The sequence below is a fragment of the Megascapheus bottae genome, chromosome 6 (assembly GCF_031878675.1).
Source record: "Megascapheus bottae isolate mThoBot1 chromosome 6, mThoBot2.hap1, whole genome shotgun sequence".
Classification (NCBI taxonomy): domain Eukaryota; kingdom Metazoa; phylum Chordata; class Mammalia; order Rodentia; family Geomyidae; genus Megascapheus; species Megascapheus bottae.
The window spans coordinates 14,548,272-14,569,479 of NC_143514.1; the positions used below are offsets into that span (position 1 = coordinate 14,548,272).

The 21,208-nt window shown below is 35.1% G+C and overlaps 1 protein-coding gene across 2 annotated transcripts in view; it reads right to left on the reverse strand.

Annotated features, from left to right (window-relative positions):
* The window catches only part of Col11a1 (collagen type XI alpha 1 chain), a 179,037-nt gene that overhangs the window by 112,366 nt on the left and 45,463 nt on the right, over positions 1-21,208 (reverse strand). The window contains exons 5-13 of one of the 2 annotated variants that reach the window (XM_090333682.1): positions 18,509-18,637; positions 11,575-11,727; positions 11,305-11,397; positions 8,253-8,498; positions 7,564-7,626; positions 5,149-5,190; positions 4,093-4,155; positions 3,082-3,156; positions 1,566-1,649 (exon numbers count right to left, since the gene is read on the reverse strand). In XM_090333682.1, coding sequence (XP_090189808.1) covers positions 1,566-1,649; positions 3,082-3,156; positions 4,093-4,155; positions 5,149-5,190; positions 7,564-7,626; positions 8,253-8,498; positions 11,305-11,397; positions 11,575-11,727; positions 18,509-18,637 — 948 coding nt within the window. Of the gene's footprint in view, positions 1-1,565; positions 1,650-3,081; positions 3,157-4,092; positions 4,156-5,148; positions 5,191-7,563; positions 7,627-8,252; positions 8,499-11,304; positions 11,398-11,574; positions 11,728-12,014; positions 12,132-18,508; positions 18,638-21,208 lie in introns of both variants that reach the window. The other variant, XM_090333683.1, reaches the window with a different exon arrangement.

A 21,208-nucleotide genomic window follows, 5' to 3' on the forward strand; every position in this document is an offset into this window, starting at 1 on the left:
CTATTCATACCAATCATAAACCCTATATTTATTTTTTCTTCAAAGAAATACAATACTATGAATGAAACATTAAGTAATTTATGATTTATTCCTGGTTTATTCTTTTGCTTGCCATCTACATATATGAATATTTTTTTAGCTAAGCTAGTAGTAAAAAGTAATTATCTGCTTCATGGATTATTTGCATATTTTATATAGCCTACAAGGATAAAAGAAAAGAAATGTCTTTCAGACTATATTCTCTTAATTACATTCAGCAATTAATCACAGATTCCTGCCCTACTATAGAAAACTTTGGTGTGAAAGATGACAAATACTACATGTAAACATACTGTTATAAAAATTGTATATGCATGTATATTCAAACATACATCATAGATAGAGAGACGCATACATTCTCATTATTTTAAGTGAATATAAAACAGAGTAGCCATTTAACAAAGCATATTTTTAATTTTTATTGTAAAGGTGATATAGTGTTTAGAGTTATCTAAGTCAGGTAATGAGGATATTTCTTGTCTAGCAGTGCCATCCCTCCCTCATTTTCTCCCAATTTCCCTCCCCCTCAGACTCTTCTCCCCTCTAAGTTGTAGAGTTAATTTCCAACATAGTGTCTAGTGAGTATCACTGTAATTCTCCTTCCCTTCTCTAAATCAGATAACTTTATGTACAACACAGACAAATGGTACAGAAATCAGAAACAGTGATTATGGAGAAAAAAATGAAAGAAAGACAAAAGAAATAACTGTAATAGTACACTTAAAAAAACAGCCACATATACACAATCTCTTGTTTCCATACAGTGGAGATAATTTTGATAAGCATCATTATATGTGGTCATATGTACATAGAAATGGGACTATTGTGAACCTCTTCTATGATTATCCCAGTCATATACTAATAAAGCAGTTTATAAATATAATGCATCTTGATCAGTGTCACCCCTTCCAAAATTATCTTCTTAATTTAAATTTTGTAGGATATACACCAAATTCTTGATGGCATTTTCTTCCTCTCCTCTTTATTTGCCTACTCCATTCTTTGTGACCCCATCCAACCCCTTACGATTACCTGGTTCCTGGTGTCTATTAAGTTGAACTTCCACTTTTCCTTTGAAGGAATTACACTATTTGAATTCTCTCTTGAATCTACCATATTTCAGTTAATACTCGCACATCATCCAATGTACTTACTTACAATTTATAAGCTAATTCTAGCTTCTGCATATAAGAGAAAACACGTTTCCTTGGGCCTTCACCTAATGTTCCTCAGGTCTTTTCATCTCTTTACAAATGGCACAACATCATTCTTTCTAATGGATGAGGAAAAGATAGAAATTGCATGGTGTCTCTGTGGTAAGACATCCTCAGAATTACAATGCAAGGGTCACTTATTGATGATGTAATGACTATGTATCACAGCAGAGAAGATAAATATAATTTTTAACATTTTCCTACCTAAATCCCATTACTTCACGTAGACTGTTCATAATGGTAGCAAATTCCTTAGGAATGCATGTGCACTTGACATAGTGTATGGTTGGGAGAATCACCATCATTTCTTACCCGAGCCTGCTGAAGAATGGCCTGAGCCTGTGCTTCCTGAGCAGAGACGGTTGGTCCTTTGGAACCATCACCACCATAACGGAACTAAGACAAGACAACATACAGAAGGTCAAAACTGACCTTTATTAAACATGTTTGGTTCAGTGCCTTAATTACATACCTGATAAGTTAAATTTTACAAAGTCCAAATATTCTCATTGTGGGAAATCATAGTATTTAAATTCTGTTACTATTCTGCACCTATCTTTTCTGGAAAAAAAATCTAGCATTTAGTCATTTGCAAAAGAGACTGGCAAGTGTTTTCTGATACTCTGGAAAAAAATAATGCTACTTTTTTATCTACAGTAATTCTACTAGTGCTACCAATTCACTTGGAACATATCTAAGGAACCATCTTCACAAACACAGAGGTAATATTTTCCTTCTAATCTGATCATTTCTTTAATTCTTGAGCAATGTACTAGAAAACAGATCCCCTGGACATTCCTTCATAAAATCTTAAAGACCTGATTTAATTTTAAACTGAGGGCAAGTAGTTTTTCACTATAAGTAGTTACTTCTTTGAATTTCATCCCATTTAAAATAATGAGTCAAAGAGTCTCCATAGCAAAATTGCCCCTAGAGTTTACAAGGACACATCCAGTGAAACAAAGAAATTTTGAAGAATGAAAAAATTGCACAGTATTCATGACTTCTGTTTTTTTTTTTTTTTTTTTTTTTTTGCCAGTCCTGGGCTTGAGCTCAGGGCCTGAGCACTGTCCTTGGACTTTCTCAAGGCTAGAGCTGTAGCTCTTGAGCCTCAACACCACTTCCGGCTTTTTTCTATGTATGTGGTACCGAGGAATCGAACCCGGGTCTTCATGCATGCTAGGCAGGCACTTTAACCACTAGGCCAAACTCCCAGCCCTATTCATGACTTCTTAAAAGGGTATCAATTCTTGACAATATCATGGCCAATAGTTTAGTCTTATGATGTTCAATAACATACAAAATACATGTTAGGGAACCATCAGTCAGTCTAGTGAACTACTTGACAAGAAATACTAAGAAAATCTTTGACAAAAGCATCATCAAGTGGCTTAACAGTTTGAATGCAGAGATCCAGAATTTATTAAAATTCCCCTAATTTCCAAAAGTATTTTTTTTTGCCAGTCATGGGCCTTGCCAGCTCAGGGCCTGAGCACTGTCCTTGGACATCCTCAAGGCTAGAACTCTACCACTTGATCTACAGCACCACTTCTGGCTTTTTTCTGTGTAGGTGGTACCGAGGAATCAAACTCAGGTCTTTGGGCATGCTAGGCAAGCACTCTACCACTAGGCCAAACTCCCAGCCCCTCCAAAGGCTCTTTGATGTCATATTTTTCTAATTTACAGAATGTGATGGGGTTTTTTGGTTGTTGTTTTTTTTTAATTTTTTTGTGGGTTTGTGTTTGGTTTTGGTCAATAGTACAGTCAACAGTCCTTTTCAGGTACAAGATGACAGCACATAAAATCATCTTTGCAAAAAAACACATACCGGTAACATCAGCATGGTACCTGGAGGGCCAGGCAGACCATCAGCCCCTGGTAAGCCAGGGCGTCCAGGGGGGCCCTAGAAGAGTAAATGAAATAAACAAATGTGTCAGAAGTAGATTAGTTTGGTACCATACCAATCTACATTATGAAACTCTCAAATGCCTTCTCTAGGTTGGCAAATTAATAAAACCCCTTTTAGTTAATATACCAAGAAAGGAACCAAGTTTTATTGCATAAATTTCTGAGGATTTTACTAATCTGTGGCTATTAATGCACAGTGTAATCAATATGGCTTCAACTTCAGAAGAGAAAGTGTTCCCACATACTGTGGGGACAGTCCCTATGAGGAAAATCAAGAATCAAGTAAAATTCTTACAATTCAAAACAAAATTTAAGCAGGACATCAATGACTCATGGCTGGAATCCTATCTATTCATGAGGCTGAGATCCGAGGATCATGGTTTGCAGCCAGATTGGTCAAGAAAATCCATGAAACTTACTTCAAATTAACCAGAAAAAGTTGAAGTTCTAGCCTTAAGCGAAAAGACTGCAATGAGAATCCATGCCTCTGATTTTAATCCTCAGGGCCAGCACAAAAACAACAGGAAGCAGAAAAATAACACAGAAATTAAGTAAACAAAAACTTTATATAAAATAAATGAGCTTATAATGTTTAAGTATTCTTTAGTAGAGAACCTATTTAGTAAACTACATAGAAATTTTGTCTTCGTCATGTTATATCATATATTATTTTAAATTTTTTTATGAATGTAATCATTAACCTTAGCCTTGAGAATAACATGTTAAATTTAGCCATAGTTAATCACTAATTTAGTCAGAATCTCATTTGCAAAATATACCTAGTGTGTGGATATATGCATGCAAACATATATATACCTGGAGATACATATGGCACTTAACAACAGCTATGTACGTGAATACAGAGAATATCATATGTTGGCATCTGGGTATAAGCAGATGACATATATTACCTATAAAACCTTTCACTCACCCTATCACCAGGGTCGCCTGGAGGCCCAGAAGGACCTTGTAGACCTGGGGGACCCATAAGACCCTGGAGAAGAGAAACATAACAAGATCTCAGTAAACAGTTTCACTTCTTTAGTATGCATGCATCTTCAACTTGCTAACATCAACAAGCACCTCATTTATACTTTGTAAATAGAGCCTTGTCTGGAAACACCTGTTCTATTTAGCTTCCTGTGAGAAGACAACTTAGAGCAGTCACTGTTGGCAGATCTGATCTGCTACGAGGCGGCTCTCTGGTGAAGGTCAGTATCATCAAGGAAAACAGGACAGAAGAGCATGGCAGCGTACAGGCCCAGAGAGGAATGCTGCTTGCTAGTGATTTCTAAATAAATAATGTTTTACATCTAATCAAAAATCAGATAGAAACTTGAAAATGCCCACCTTTATATGTTCTGTTAGCTAAGGCTGTCAAATAGCATCACACCTATAATCCTAGCTACTCAGGAGGCAGACAGAGGTACAAAGACAGTCTGGGCAGGAAAGTCCATGGGACTCAATAAATTACTCAGAAAAGGCTGAAAGTGGTATTGTGGCTCAAGTGACAGATTGCTAATCTGATGAAGCTTAGGGACACACAGTGTTCAAGCCCCAGGACTGGTAAAGAAACAAAAACAAAAACAACAAAACCAGATCCAGTCTACTTAGATATCTAAGGTCCAAGTATTGAAACATAATCATATCTTCTTAATAAATAAAATAAACCATTCTTTCTGTATTTTTATAATTTCATAATGCATACTTTTTGTAATTTGTACAATCTATAATCTTTTATAGTTTTTCTATTTGGTTAGAAAGTATAGATATATTTAAGCAACAAAAATCTTCAAAGTCAGATCTAATTCTGATGCTCCAAAGACAGCAAATCAAAAGTGAGGACAAATCCCCTATGTCCTCTGAAAGTTTTGCCTTTAGAATTCCTTATTCTAACTCCACTAAAATGTACAGATCTAATAACAGGAGCGGAATCTTCAGTACCTGTAAACATCAGAACAAAAGTATTTCCAAATGGTTTACATACCGCAGGCCCTGCTGGCCCAGGGGGGCCTTCAACAAGCATTCCCTATAACAAGAAGAAACAGGCAAGCTTCACTAAGTGATATAAGAGAACACTAGATCATTATATTAAAGCAGCATTTATAACAACCACAAAATGTTTGCATATTGATAATCCCAGTAGACAAAGATCAGGAAAACTGCAGTTTGAGGATAAGTAGGCAAAAAAAGTTAGTGACAACTGCACACCAAGAACCCTATGGATGTGGTGTGCACGTATGGCCCCAGGTATTTGGAAGGTGTAGGCACAGATTGTGTAGGGTTCTATTCTATCATGGGCAAAAACATAGGCCTTATCCAAACAATAGCTACAGAAAAATCTGGGGGTTACTCAAGCGTTAGAATACCTGCAAGTGATTTTAAGTTCAAATTCCAATTTTGCCAGGAACTAACACATTAAGTTGACTTTTCTGTTCCTGTGGTAAGAAAATTTACTACAAACATGTTTGCACAGGTACAAGAAGAGTTACAGAAGACAGGGCCTCAGGGCCTTGGGGTTTCTCTGCTTAAGTACATCCAGGGATGAACTGGATAGGAAAGAAATGGGTGTTTAATAGCACAAGTGTTTGCAAAAATGAATTACTTTGGATTGGGCTTTGCCTGGAACTCAGACAAATCTGCCTGTGTGAAGGAGTAAGGAGGAGCGCTCCCTTCCCTGAATACTTGAGTTCAGGAAAGGGAAGAGAAATCAAGTCTAGAGGAACAAAAAGAATATACAAGAGAATTATGGGAAATATTTATGATTTATGATAATATCTCCTTAAAAATGCACAGTGGGGGCTGGGAGTTTGGCCTGTCCGTAGAGTGCTTGCCTAGCATACATGAAGACCAGGGTTCCATTCCTCGGTACCACATATATAGAAAAAGCTGGAAGTGGTGTTGTGGCTCAAGTGGTAGAGCACTAGCCTTGAGAAAGCCCAAGGACAGTGCTCAGGCCCTGAGTTCAAGCCTCAGGGCTGGCAAAATAAAAGAAAATAATAACACATAAATACAGTCAAATAAAATTCACAAGTGCTTTTTCATAACAGAGATAAATACACTTTGTGGAAAAACCTCTAAGCCTGTTATGGATATGGGCAATGAGAACTTGTATTTCTTTTAACTTTATCTCTGTTCTTTGTATTTTTAGTAATTTTCTACAATGACACCATGGCTCTGGGTTAAACATGCTACTTTCAGTGATAATAAATTTACTTCCCAAAGTGCTTGACTTAGAAGAACAATAGTAAAATTACTTCTGAGTCAAATGTTCCTCATAGATACCACAAGTAACAACAACAATTCAAATTTTAAATTTTTTACTGTGGAAGAAAATAGAGCTTTATTTCATCATAGAAGTCGAAGAGGTGAATTAAAATATTTTTATAGTAGAACAAAATACAGTTAGGATCTGAAAGAATAAAATGTGCCAACTAATACATATCTAAAATGGTGAAATACATTAGGAGAAAATCATAAGATTAAAAATTAAGAAAACTAAAAATCATGTCCTATTTGACATTTGAAACTTTATTTTGGAGAATTGGACTTTTGAAAGATACACGTTAATATAAAGTGTCTGAATGGATGGATTTCACATATACATTATACATAACCAAAATGTATGTATCAGTCACATATATACTTTATTTTTTTTAATCTAAATTTCAAGAGGTTGTACTGAGAGCTGATAGAATGCATGCCTAGCATGCACAAAGACCCGAGTTCAACTCCTTAGTACCACATACATAGAAAAAGCCAGAAGCGGTGCTGTGGCTCAAGTGGTCGAGCACTAGCCTTGAGAAAAACCCAAGGACAATTACCAGGTTGTGAGTTCAAGGCCCAGGACTGGCAAAAAAAAAAAAGAGATTGTACTGAGGGGTCAAAATTTAGCATGTCCATTTAGATGCTCACTGCATCTTGAACAGGATTATCCTTCTCATCTTTCCATCCCATCCTGTTTCTTCTCTCCCTCAAACTCATTTCATATTCCCCACTTTCTCTATCACATGTGCACATTAGAACATTGAGCATTCTGACTGTATTTGTCCTCAGCTTCCTTTCTCATTCATCCACCTATCTCCCACTTGCTCCCACACCTAGGAAAATTGTCTGAGACCATTTAAATTCATTCTGTTACTGGAAAATGAGAGAATTAGATTAAAAAAATAACTCAGATCCTCTCAAATTCCAAAATGACATATCTGTATCACTTTTTAGTTTCATTGAAACTTCATTTACCAGAAGGGACACTTCTGACTTACTTATGAGAGTAGATAATTGACATCGGGCCATAAAATATTTTCACCGTGAATGCATGAACGTATGCTTGTAATTTAGGGGGATTGTGGTTTATAATGTGAACTAAACATGCTCTCTAATACACTTAAACAAAACTTACAGGCTCCACCACGGCTGGTTCTCCCTTCTGTCCTTTCTCTCCATAGGCGCCACGGCCATTTATCTGTTGGATGAAAATTTTCAAACAGCCAAAATGACTTCAATCCACTAGATCCATTTTTCAAGAATTGAAAAAAAAATTAATCACCTTAATGTGTTTAAAACAAGCATCAAGGATGTACTTTTTTAAAAAGGGAAATTTATTAAAGTCTAATAGTGGAAATGAACAATAATAATAAATATTAAAAATGAGACAAAAGGCTGACTTCTTATCAGAGAAACATGAGGATTTTAATAATCTCAATTATTATTCTACAATACTGTGATTGGTTCATTGTTAATGATTGGTGGATTTGATATAATGGAATTAAAGTAAAATAATAATCTAAAAATCAGAAATCAGCCTTACTAATGATAGTAACACTGGCTATATCTTAATCCTATCAATGACAATAAATGTTGGGTTAAATTCTTCAAGGCTATACATTCAAAGGAAGATTCCAGCAAAGTAGAGTAAGAAATCCCCCAACCCCTGAACGTTCCCATTGGAAAGAATTACCAAGGGGCTTAAGGGCCTAAACTTTTGTCATTGATATACAAACTCAATCTGAAAAAATATTGAAGCAATGATGAAAACTGACAAACTCACAAACAAGACACAAAAGGACACAGAGCCTGATACTGACTTACACTTGTCTCTGTGAAATCAGTTTCTGCTGGTACGCCTGGCCCAAATTCTTCAATAGAGGGGCTGGTTGGTTTCTCTTCATAGTCATAAAAATCATATTCGCCTAAATCTCCATCTACTGGAAGATCAGAGTCCCTGCCGTCTAGTCCTTTGTTTTCATATTGTGTATCCTCGGAATTTTTCCTCTGGGGGTCATAATCCTCTCCAGTAAGATATTCTTCAGTGAAACCTTCTTCAACAGGATATGGCTATTCATGCAAGTTGTAAGGGATTGGAGAATATGACGTTTACTGTTAGTAAAGCAAGGTAAGCATTTGCAATTACAGCTTGCTGGCATGTGACAGGAAGATATTTTATTACTACTCAAGAAAGACTGAAGGCCTGGAAGGCATTCAGCCTCTTTGATCTCATTGGAAGAAATACCTTTGTTCATCGAGATGCACAAAGAAATATTGCTTTCCAAAAGTTTCACAGAAAATAACTTGTTAATCGACTTTAGGAGATTTTTAGATTTGAAAATTTCAATTATGCGTATCAGCAAAAACTTACTTAATTTTCAAATCTTATAGGATATCATTTTGAAATATAGTGGCTATAAACTTGGTAGTCAGGCCCTGAAATAAAATATCAATGCCAATATAAAATGAGATCTATTAGTGCAATGATTACAAAGAATATAGTATGTGTGGAGAAGCTCTCCAACAGAAGTAAATAAAATATAAATTACTGTTCTCAATTTGTGAAAATAAGAGAAAATTTTAATAAATGATGTCAAAAAGGGTAAGAGTATACCAGACTTGGAAGTAAATAATTCCATAAACCGAGCTACTCTGGACGCAAAGACTTGGCAACTTGTAGCTCAAGTCAATTTGGCACAACCCTGAGGTAGTTTCAAAAATAAACTGCGCACTGGGTACTAGTGGCTCACACCTGTAATCCTAGCTACTCAGAAGGCTAAGATCTCAGGGCAACAGGTAAAACCAACCCAGGCAGAAAAGTCTGTGAGATTCTTATCTCCAATAAGCTGTTCAGGAAAAGCCAGAAGTGGTTCTGTGGCTCAGTAGGTAGAGCATTAGCCTTGAGCATAAACAGGTTCAGGGACAGTGCTTGCCTTGCCGTAGCATGGCAAAACTAAAAGTAAAAAAATAAAAAAAAAACAAAAAAATAAACTGGGTACAGTTGTGCACATCTTTAATTCTAGATACTCCATTGGGAAGGCAAGAGAACAGTGATCTTAGGCCAGTTTTGCACTAAAACACAGACTTTATCTCAAAAACACCATTTAAAATGACAGAACCAGAGCCATGGCTCAAATTAAAGAGTCCTTATTTAGCAAACCTCATTACTGCAAAAAAAGGAAAAAATAATAGGTCAACAGTAAATAAAGTTTCATACTGCTTCCATATATTAGATATAATATATTACATGAATATATTATATAATATATAACAAATAGAATGATTTTTCTTTTCCTTGTAATAAGTTCTATGGTAGCATAAAATCTACACTATATATATATATGCATACATACATATATAGTGAATTTTATGCCTTTTGATTCTGATAAGGAAAAATCAAATAACTTTTTGAATTTCATTTTTAAGTAGCATGTTTTCCCAAGGTAACTGAATATAGATGACAGAGTAATATTGAATAGATAGATAATAATATATTCAGTTATGTGAATGAAAACATGCAGATCTTTATTCTCAATACCTTGATTGATGTAGAAAGTGTTAGTTAAAATAAAATGTTCAATAATCATAATATTTTGTACTCTTAGAGAATGAATATGGAAGTTCAGAATATTAAATATTTATATCCCTGAAGTAAAAGCTCTGGTTGAATTTGGGTAGATTAAAATTAAAGATTATTCACATTCAAAATATTATTCTAAATTATTTACATGTAAAATATTATTCAGTTTATTTGTTACAATACTACAAATGTTATGTAAGTTTCAAATACAATAAATTATTCACAGACTCTTTAAATTCATTTTCTCATACAATTTTGAAGAATATGTGTTAAAAACTTGAATTGTATTTCATTTTTTTTAAACTTTCATAGTCAGATTCCATGTGCTGACCAGGTACCTCCCACCTGTAATCCTAGGTACTCAAAAAGCTGAGACCTAAGGACTGTGGCTTCATGCCAGCTTGGGCAGAAAAGTTGGTGAGATTCTTATCTACAATTAAGTGGAGGTATGGATCAAGTGTTAGAGCCTAAGCCTTGATTGCAGAATCTGAAGGCACAGTATCAGCACAAGAACAAGAAGAAAAAGAAAAAGTATGTAAGTTAAAAATTCAGAAAAGGGGGCTGCGAGTTTGGCCTGGTGGTTGAGTGCTTGCCTAACATGCATGAAGACCCAGGTTCGATTTCTCAGCACCACATAGGAAAAAGCTGGAAGTGGTGCTGAGGCTCAAGTGGTAGAGCTCTAGCCTTGACAAAGTCCAAGAACAGGGCTCCGGCCTTGAGCTCAAGCCCAGGACTGGCAAAAAAAAAATTATATCTGTGTATACTTAAGTAGTTTTTTCACAGAAAATTATGGACTGGTTAACATATACTATTAAAACATAATTGTTCTTACATTCTTTACAATTTAAAAAACAAAAAATATTATCAAAAGCCACTAAGAGTACATTCACTCACAATCTTTGCTGATGTTAGAATTATGCATGATTATTGTTCAGCTGAAATCAAATTCTAATCTTATAAGTGGATGATACAATTTTCACGTCAGTGAATTCTTAGGCCCACTGTGAGAATGTGACAGAAGCAACAATGAAAATGGTATCATCGGCCAATTCAGTTTCACTAGTTTTCAGTTTGCATAAAGCAAAAAGTTATGCAAATCCTGAATTGCCACTGACTGAAAGAACAGCTTATATTAATAGCAAACCAATGGTCTGGTTTCTCTTACCCTTCCTGAAATTCTAAACACATCCCATGTTTTAGAGATTATCAGTTCTTCCAGAGTGAAGCACATCAAAATTTATTGAAAATTAAAAAGATAAAAGTCAATGATAACATAAGGCTACCTATGTGTATTACCTCATTTGTGCCAGACACATGACTAGGAGCATCTGTCTGGTAACTTTCCATTGTTCCATAGTTATAATCTTGGAAATCCTCTACAATATTGGCCTAATGATAAAGGGAAAAGAAAGCCAATGAGTAAATACATAACGGAATCTCCAACAAGTGAAAAGATTCATGAATTAATTGAGTTATAGTATTAAGTTGGGGTAAGTGAATGGCTCATCATCAGAGATCTTCCAGCTTATCTAGGATAGATCTTGATTGGTTTTTTTTTCTTGCTACCTTTACCCCTAGTTTGGCTTTTGCTGGCGCTTGATAACGTTTCTTCTTCTTGGATGCAATTTTTTCAGATTTGGGGAGTGTAAACTTTTTGGATTTTTCCTTTGAGTAAGTAGCCACTGTCCTCGTCTTCTTTTTGAAATTGGATTTCTTTTTCTGTAAAATGTGATGAAAGATGGAATGGACAACATAAATAAAGTAAGAAGAGAAATGAAGAACATGGCTGAAAGGAAAGACGAGCGAAAGCAAAAGGCAGATATGGTCAGCACTCCTCCAGGGAAGCTACTGTTGAAAAATAAATTCTCATTAGTATTTTACAGGAAAAAACCCCCACAAAGATGAATGACAGGTTTGTGATAGGTGTGAGAGGAATCGTTGGCACAGACAACCACAAGATGACGAAGAGTGTGACACTATATACACAGACACTACTTGGATTTTACCTCCGTTTGTGCTACTGTCTCCTCTGTTACAGTGGGTCCCTCTGTTACAAGCTCAGGCTCTTTATATTCTGCTTCTCCATACTCATAGTCATATTCGAAAATATCCTCAGGTGCATACTACATTGCAGAGGAAAAAATACCGGTGTCTTGGTTAGTTGCAAGTCATACCATTAACAAAGTGGAAATACTGTTCTTAACTTCTTACTCAGGGTAAAAGTTAAGAGACAGGGAAATATTGTTATTTCAAAGGTATATTGCATACAGGAATTATTATACTTCTTCAAAGTATAATAAAACAGGAATGAAAAAGCAGGATTTCTACGAGCAGGAAGATGTTATGATTGCAAGGAAAGTAAGGAGTTTGAATTCCAATTCAAGTTTTCTAGTTATTGAATATTAATTTCAACATAGCATGTTCTTGGACATAGCTATTAAATATTCTTGTTAGTTTTGATATGCAAAAATATTAGGTAAAGTTCCAATTATAGAACTTTGTAATAATTTCAATAGGTACATATTTTGTTAAACAATCTGTTTAACACTGAATAGGTAAAGACAATCATCTCTAAAAGAAATTGTCATACCTATTTTGTAGGAATGACAAAAGAAGGGAATATAAAAATATGAAATGGAGAGAGAATATGCCCTAAAAACTATAATCAATAGAAAAATGAAAACTAAAATTTATTCATAAGTCTCTGATTTGGGGGCCGGGAGTATGGCCTAGTGGTACAGTGCTTGCCTACCATGCACGAAAATCCAAGTTTGATTCCTCAGTACCACTTACACAGAAAAAAGCTGGAGGTGCTGCTGCTGCTTAAGTGGTAGAGCTCTAGCCTTGAGAAAAGTCCAAGGACAGTGCTTAGCCCTGAGTACAAGCTCCACGACTGGAAAAAATAAAAGGCTCTGATTTTGTGTAGAATTATCTATTTCCCATGAACATAAAATATTTACAAAGCATAAAATATTTCAAAATTAAAAATTAGCTTATTACTTAAGCCTGAAATTAATGATTTTTCTCTATATTGAAAATGGGCCATACCATTTAGTTATCTTAAACTCCTTAAACTGAATTCCACTTGGAAAAATAGTAATTTATTCTACATACTGGGTATGAAAGAATTTAATTTGAGTTAAGCATAGATGGCTCACACCTATAATCCTAGCGAATCAGGAGGCTGAGATCTGAGGATCACAGACCAATGTCAGCTTGGACACTAAAGTCCATGAGATTCCTATCTCTGATTAACCACCAGAAAACTGGAAGTGGCACTGTGGCTCAAGTGGTAGCACTCTAGCCTTGAGCTGAAGAGCTCAGGGACAGCACTCAGGCCCAGAGTGCAGGCCCCATGACCAACAAAAAAAAAAGAAATAAAGAAATTAATTTGACTAATATATTTCTTAATCATGTGAATTAGAAGAAAATTCTCTATGTTAAAAGAAGAGAGAACTTTCCCCTATGCTGCCAGAACTGGTATCTTGGAGGGAGCTCAGAACGACTCACACTGAACCACGGCCATCTTCCGCCGATCTACTGAGCATTTACCCAATCATCCAGAAACAAGGACATACAAAATCCACTAGCACAACGATGTTCATTGCAGCACTGTTTACCATAGCAAAGATATGGAACCAAACCAGATGTCCCTCAGTTGATGAGTGGATCAACAAGATGTGGTATTTATACACAATGGAATTCTATGCTGCTGTCAGAAAGAATGACATTACCCCATTTGTAAGGAAATGGAAAGACTCAGAAAAAATTACATTAAGTGAAGTAAGCCAGACTCAAAGGAACATAATCAGTAGAAACCTTGGGCTCTCCTAGCAGAGATTTACAATAGAACAAAATCTAGAGACATTAGGCCAAATAGTATGACACTAAATATAAGGACCTCCAGGATAAGGAAACAAAAGCCATATAATGAATGACTTTTGTTCTTAATGTACTATGTTATCTCTCATCTCTTTTGCCATCCCTTGGTTATCTCAAATTGTTACAATATTTCACCTTGTTATCTGATATATTTTATATGTACTTAATTGCTTATTTGAAATTGGATAGGGAAGGGGGGAAATCAAGATAAACGGGGGGAGGGTGGGAGGGAAATGGGGACCATGTCATGAGAAAGAGTATCAAGGTTTGTGAAATAATGCACCTTTTATCTGGTGAATATAATGTAACCCTTCTATTAATCACAATAAAAAAAGAAGAGAGAAATAATATATGCACTTCTGATGCTAAATACCTCTAAGAAATTTTAATTTTCCATCAAGCATGTAAATATTCATAAACATGAATGCTTGTTTCAAGTAAAAAAAGCTATAAAACACTGTCACACACAGCATAAATATTAAAGTAATAAGCTCAAATTATATACAACCAAATAAATGCAAAAGATAACCTGTATCTCTACTAGAATTCTCCTGACATTTCTTCCCAATCTTTCATCAAGGTAACAGTGGACTTACAAATATTTTATGAAATATCTTCGAAAGTCAGCTAACAGACTCTATTAGCAACAGCAGTACAAATGAATACAAATTTCACAGGCATAATGAGGTATGTCCAAACTGATCCTATAGTTTGCACATCTGAGCTTAGTGAAATCAAATCCATTAGAGTGGATGCTTCTAGGTGATCCAGCTAAAGATTTATGGAAAAAATAAAGAGAACGTTCCTTTAGTGTTCCTTGTGATTGTCAAAACTCCAGCTTGATAAGATTAATTAATAGACCCAGATGTTTCCCCTTTAGTGCTAAGTTCATGTTCATAAAACATACAAGGGAATCAGTACAACAAATTCTTATTCGAATTTTCATACCTTTGTTAAAGTAGAAAAATGCATGTAGACAGCAAATGTTTTGTGTTTTCAGTCATTACAGGCAAAATGAAGTGTCTCAAATTTTGAGAAAATGTAATGCAAATCATTATTGGTGACATCGTTGAGTAACAAAATTAAATACCACATTTATCTACATATTAAATAAATACTAATTGTAACTGAATAATATCCAGTGAGTAATTTTCCTATAGTTACAGTCTTCCATGCTGGAATAGAAAATCCTGCATTTCTAAAACAACTAGGTACCAGCTTGAAATAAAATACTAAAGAATTTGCGGGTCAGTTATCAAGCCTCCACTCCCAGTACTAAAGAAAATGAGGAAGGATGGTGGTAAATTCAAAGCCACTTTGGGCTACATAATTAGACTGTCAAACATAGATATAAGTAAGTAAATAAGTAAACAAACAAGAAGAGAGGAGAGGAAAGAAGCAAAGAGAGAGAAGGAAGAAGAAGAAAGGGGAGAGAAAGGGATTAGAAGGAAGAGGAGGGGAGGGGAGGAGAGAGGCGGGGAGATATGTCCAACTTAAGCTTTAGGGTTTTAAGTTTAGCCTTTTTAGAATGAATTATAAAGATTTAAACCAGTAAAACCATGGAAAAAGTTGTAGCTTCATATGTGTAGCAGAACAACTAAATTATATTCCGCTTTGCTCTCCCGAGAAGAAAATCTCTTCCAACCTTCTGAACCTCTTCTATTGGAAGTCTTTCAGAAGGAAGAAATGTGAGTGTGGATGTGAGAGAAATGGAGCACAGCGCACAGACATTTCCTGGAATAGTAAAAACCATCTATCTTTTAGGGCTTATTTAGCAGTCTATGAACAAAAATAATTTTTCTTCTTATTTCTTTACCTGCCTAGTAACACTTTTGAGGGGAGGGAAGGAATATTTAGTATATGTAGGTCATCTTTGGTGTACAACAAGCCTTATGAGCTTTGGGGAGCATGCTGCTCTCACTGTAGAATTGGGAGAATGGTTTGATGCATACATTCAAGAAGGTTCATAGAGGCAGACTGATTCTGACTCTGTGCTCTGATTTGTCTTTGAGAAATCAGAACATAAGATAATAAAGGATCTCCTGGAAATGTTTGATATCTCTGTCCTCAATTCATTAGACAAACAGTGCCATCAGTAAAATCCTGTGTATCTCTGAGAATTTAGATGCCACGAAAAGTGATTTAGGTATGTATTTGTGGAGGTCAGTCTTCATGAAAGAGTATCTTTCCTTTGCTTTATTTTCCTTTTATATTCTTTGTAGCAAATAGCAAGTGTAACAAGAATGATTTGTATATGAATATAACATGTAAAATCTTAATAGAAGAAAAAGATAATTTAGTGTAGTCAAGACTATACAAACAGCATCTTCCAATATTAATTACTATTCTTGTTAAAAGGTATCTAGGTTCAAGTAGAATTAAAATTGATGATATTATCATAAAATTAAAACCTATCAATAATATACAGATCTCATTCCATGATATGATGCAATTGTTTATCAAGCACAGAAACAGCCAAATTTTAAATGAGTTAGAGTGAGTTACGCTAGCACAGCATCTGAACAAAAGTACAACTTAGGAAAAGCATAGGTGGGTTAGGTACAAAACCGTAATGTCATAAATGTATTGATAGAGTATTTAAGAATATAAAGTCCTACTTGAATGATTATTATACCATATAATTTATGATCATTAATTACTGGCAAGTAATTTGTTTTGCTGTTTTGCTTCAGTATACTCTTCATTATCAAAACATATACAATGAAATGACATACTAAGGACATTGTACAAAATTAACAGAAGGATGGCTACTGAATTGATTAAGTAGCATTTTAAATGCTAGTGCGGAATATTTGTTTTGTTCTTGAAAATGGCAGTCGAATCTAGGCTTATAGGAGAAAGCAGGAGCTAATACTTCCTTTATAAAACTAACATTTTATTGTTACACATTCAACATAGAAACTAGTAGCAAATGTAATTTTCTATTGCATTACTCAACCAATTTCTATCACAGCCAGGTATAAATTTTCTCATCAAGTTCTAGTAAAAACAAATTTGACATCATAGTAGCATGTTAAGTATTCATTTAAGCTACAATAGGAAGAATGAAAGCTTACTTTTAAATAGATTTTATGAGCTTAACAAGGATGATGCTTATTTCATAGTTCAGCAGAAGTGACCTAACAGCAATAAAAATGTGTGAATAACCCCCCCAAAAGACAATTATTAAAAAGTGCATACCATCTTGATTCCAAAAATCAGAGCCACAGATGTCATTGAAAATAATAAGTATAATTTTCATAGGAAGATAGCAAAGGAGCCATGTGCTGGTGGTTCATGGTTGTAATACAGGCTACTCAAGAGGCTGAGATCTGAGAATCATAGTTCAAAGACAGACTGTGCAAGAAAGACTGTGAGACTGTTATCTCCAATTAGCTATCGAAGTGCTAGAAATGAAGGTGTACCTCAAGCAGTTTATCAGCTGCCTTGAGCTGCTAAGCAAGAACATGAGGCCTTGAGTTCTAGCTCCAGTACTGGTGCAAGAAAGGAAAGGGAAAGAAAAGTAGACAAGGGCGAAGTGGGGGGGCAGGCAGGGGGAGTGGGGAGTGAGGGAGGGAAGGGAAAGAAAGGGAAGGGAGAGAAAAGAGAAATTATCAAAGTAAATCAATCTTGACCATGTCTAACTAGTGTTATACATTTAAAATGAACCTTCACACAGACCATGAGAAACGAGAACCCAAATGTATGGATATTTCACTGTTGCCTTAGAGTACATAGAAAAACTAGTGAGTCTTGAAGAAATGAATAGAAAAAGTACTTGGGAGTCATTAATCAGGTGAACAAAATATCCAAATAATTATTGTTTTTCTTTAACATTTTCCTTCCTGCTGGCTTCTTAAGACATTATCTGTTTTAGGAAAACATTGACATTTAATCATGGAATAAATGATTGCAAACAAATTTTCTCTCTATAAAAATAAATATTAATGTTAAATATATACTTTCATGGCTTAATCATAAAATCTAATTTGAATTTACATCAGAAATAATAAATTTTGAAAGCAGTATTATCAGCTACCTTAACTACATAAAATTTAGAATGCAGTAACTCATATTTTAAAGGGAATAAAAGTATTATTTGAGTTATCTTTTAACAGTTTGAATGTTCTCAAACTTCTAGGCCCATTCTAAAGTTCAAAACATAATATTATTTCTACCAACTTAAACAGAAATCTTTTTGCCTCTAGCTACCCTATGAAAAAAAGAAAAAAAATAACTGTAATTTTTTCATTCAATTCAACCAGAAAACTTTATGTTGGTAATTGTTAAAGATTCTCAGAGGAAATTTTCATCTTGAAAATGTATTTCTTTTATCTTGAGTGTCATAACTATTTAAATGTAAAGAATAGAAATAAAGATATAAGAAATTGTGCTATATACACAGAGAAGTCTATATGTATATCCAATATCTAATAAAAACAAAACAAAAAGTATTTAAGCAAAAAGAAGAAGAACTACAAAATATCTTGGAGGGAGACCCTTTTCACAGAACTATTAAAGGAGTATTAAATGCACAGTACGGTTTAATGGAAATAAGTGCCGGAAGGTAGACAAGTGTATAAGTCACTGAGTGAAAGCCCCTGGGTTCCTTCCTCACCTCGTCGATCTGAGGTTCCTGAGCCTGAGCGGCTTTGGATGCCATTGAGTCACAGTCGGGACTGTAATGTTCACAGTAGTCAAAAGCAGCCTTGGGGTCACTGGAGATCAGGAACTGCTGAATATCACCCTGCAAAGGAACAGACACACATATCATCCGCATAGTTAAGGAAACATAGTTACAGCAAGTTCATCGGGTCAAGATGTCTTCTATTTGCTGATATCTGAAGAAAGCTCACACACTGCTACTTTAATAGAAAGGCTAAGTGTGAGAAAAACTCAGACTTATTTCAGAAATCAGTGACAGAAAACTGTTCTTCTGCATTATTTACCAGTTCAGGAAATCTGTGGGATATGCACTGATTCACTGAAATCCTTTGCTCTACATTCACAGTGAACTCTCCTTAATGAAGGACACATGAAGTCACTGAGGCACTGTACTTCCAATGTTAAAGATTGCTGATTTAAATGGCACTGTGACTCAAATGGTAATGTGATAGCCTTGAGCTGAAGAGACAGCGCCCAGGCCCAGAGTTCAAGCCCCACAACTGGCCAAAAAAAATTAAATTAAATTAAAAGACTGCTGACTTGTTATTGTTAGGTTAATTTATATAAGAATTCTAAACACACATACATAATCTCAATTAATTCTATAAAAATAGCAAACAAGAAATTATTACTGACAAAGAAGGGTGAGAAGGACAAATACCAGAAACATAAATATCAAAATATTAGTTTGGGACATTTTTATTGTGAAAAAGTTCATAAGCATGCATTAAAAATCACACATTAAAAATCTGTAATTTTCATCAAATGACACACTAAAATAAGTAATAATGTAAGAAGTATTGTGCTCAGTATCTGATTAATGTAACTGTAATTCCTCTGTACATCACCCGACAATAAAATTTAAGAAATAATTATGTAGTTTTCAAGAGCTTTTTACTGTGTGTCTGTGTGTATGTATGCTCACCACTACTGGTGCTTGATCTCAGATTCTGCTACTCTTCCTTAGCTGGTTCCACTCCAAATTAGCCCTCTACCATTTTTGGCTTGTTGCTGGTTAATTATTATAACAATTTCACCAATTTTCCTTCTCAGGTTAACTTGGAACTGTGATCCTCAGATCTCAGCTTCCTGAGTAGCAATAAAGGAAGGGGTGAACCACCAGAGCCTAGGATGGTTTCTATGTGCAGTTACAGAGGCTGGTATTTGTTGGTAAAGTTGTGTTCTTTGTTGCCTATGGTCACAGTAATTTCCTCTTGGCGTGTTTAGTGATTTGCAATAGATGCGTGTAGAATTCTTAAGTATTTGGGACTGCCAGCTATCTCACCAGGCTTTATGCATCAAGGCACATTTAATTCTGACAGTTTACTATTTCCTCTACCTTAGCCTCCATTCCCTGCTGTATAGAACCTCAAAGTCAGCAACCTATGAGATACTAGGTTCTATTTAATTAAAATTTTTGGGTCTTATACCTGGCTATAAGAATGTGGGAGCTTTCCAAAACTATTTATGAACATTGCACTACTAGGATTTTTCATTTTAGTCTTTCTTTCCTATCATTTTTTTTTACTTGTTAAGGTAATAAGTAAGGAAATGAGTACTATTCTGGTTGAATCCCATTTCCTGTATTTTGCTCTATATTCTGTCTATTAATAATGCAAACTATTTGTTGAAAGTCAATCTTCATCCACAAGGTCTCATTGTCATTAAAATGAGCAAAATTAAAAAGTGAAGCTAAAGCAGGGCACCAGCGGCTCACACCTCTAATCCTAGCTCTCAGGAGGCTGAGATCTGAGGATTGCAATTCAAAGCCAGCCTAGGCATGAAAATACCGAGACTCTGATCTCCAGTTAACCACCAGAAAGCAACAATAATAACAACAACAAAGTAGCACTGTGGCTCAAAGCTCAAAGTGGTAGAGTTCTAGCCTTGTTCAAAAGAGCCCAGGGACAGAGTCTGGTTCAAAGCCCCATGACTGACCAAAATAATAATAATAATAATAACAATAATAATAATAATAATAAGAAGAAGAAGAAGAAGAAGAAGAAGTAAAGCTTCCATGTTGTTTCATGTCTATAATCCAATCTACCCTGGAGGCAGAGATTGCAAAGATTGAGGTCCAAGATAGCTCAATAACAACTATGAAAAACAAGACAGGGTCATGCATGCCTGTCATGCTACTTACAGAGAAGCATTTGCAGAAGAATCACCTTCTAGATATACCCAGGCCAAAAAATAAAAAAGGGACGCCCTACAGAAGCAGTAACTAAAGTAAAAGTGGCTAAAAATGGAGCTCAAGTTAGAAATGAGCTAGGCAGCAATGATGAGGCCCAGAGAAACCCAAGACCTGCCCTGCCCCCCAAAAGTAAAGAACACGCATGCACCCAAGAGTCTCATTAATACACAACATATCTCTCAATATTGAGCTATAATTTTGACAAATTTTGTGAAGCTTAGACATTTGTTAATTGAGTTTTCAATATCTGCTACTCAAGTTTATTCATTCATTTATTCAAGTTGTTCTTTAAATACAAACGCACATGGAAGTATGTTTTGGTGTACTCCAAATAAGAAAAGAAAACCTACTTGAATTTTTAGTGAAACATGAAGTAGAGCAAATTCAGGAAAACTCCACTCCAAAAATGTATGAATTATAAGTTAACTGATATTAATATTTCCAATATTGACTTACCTA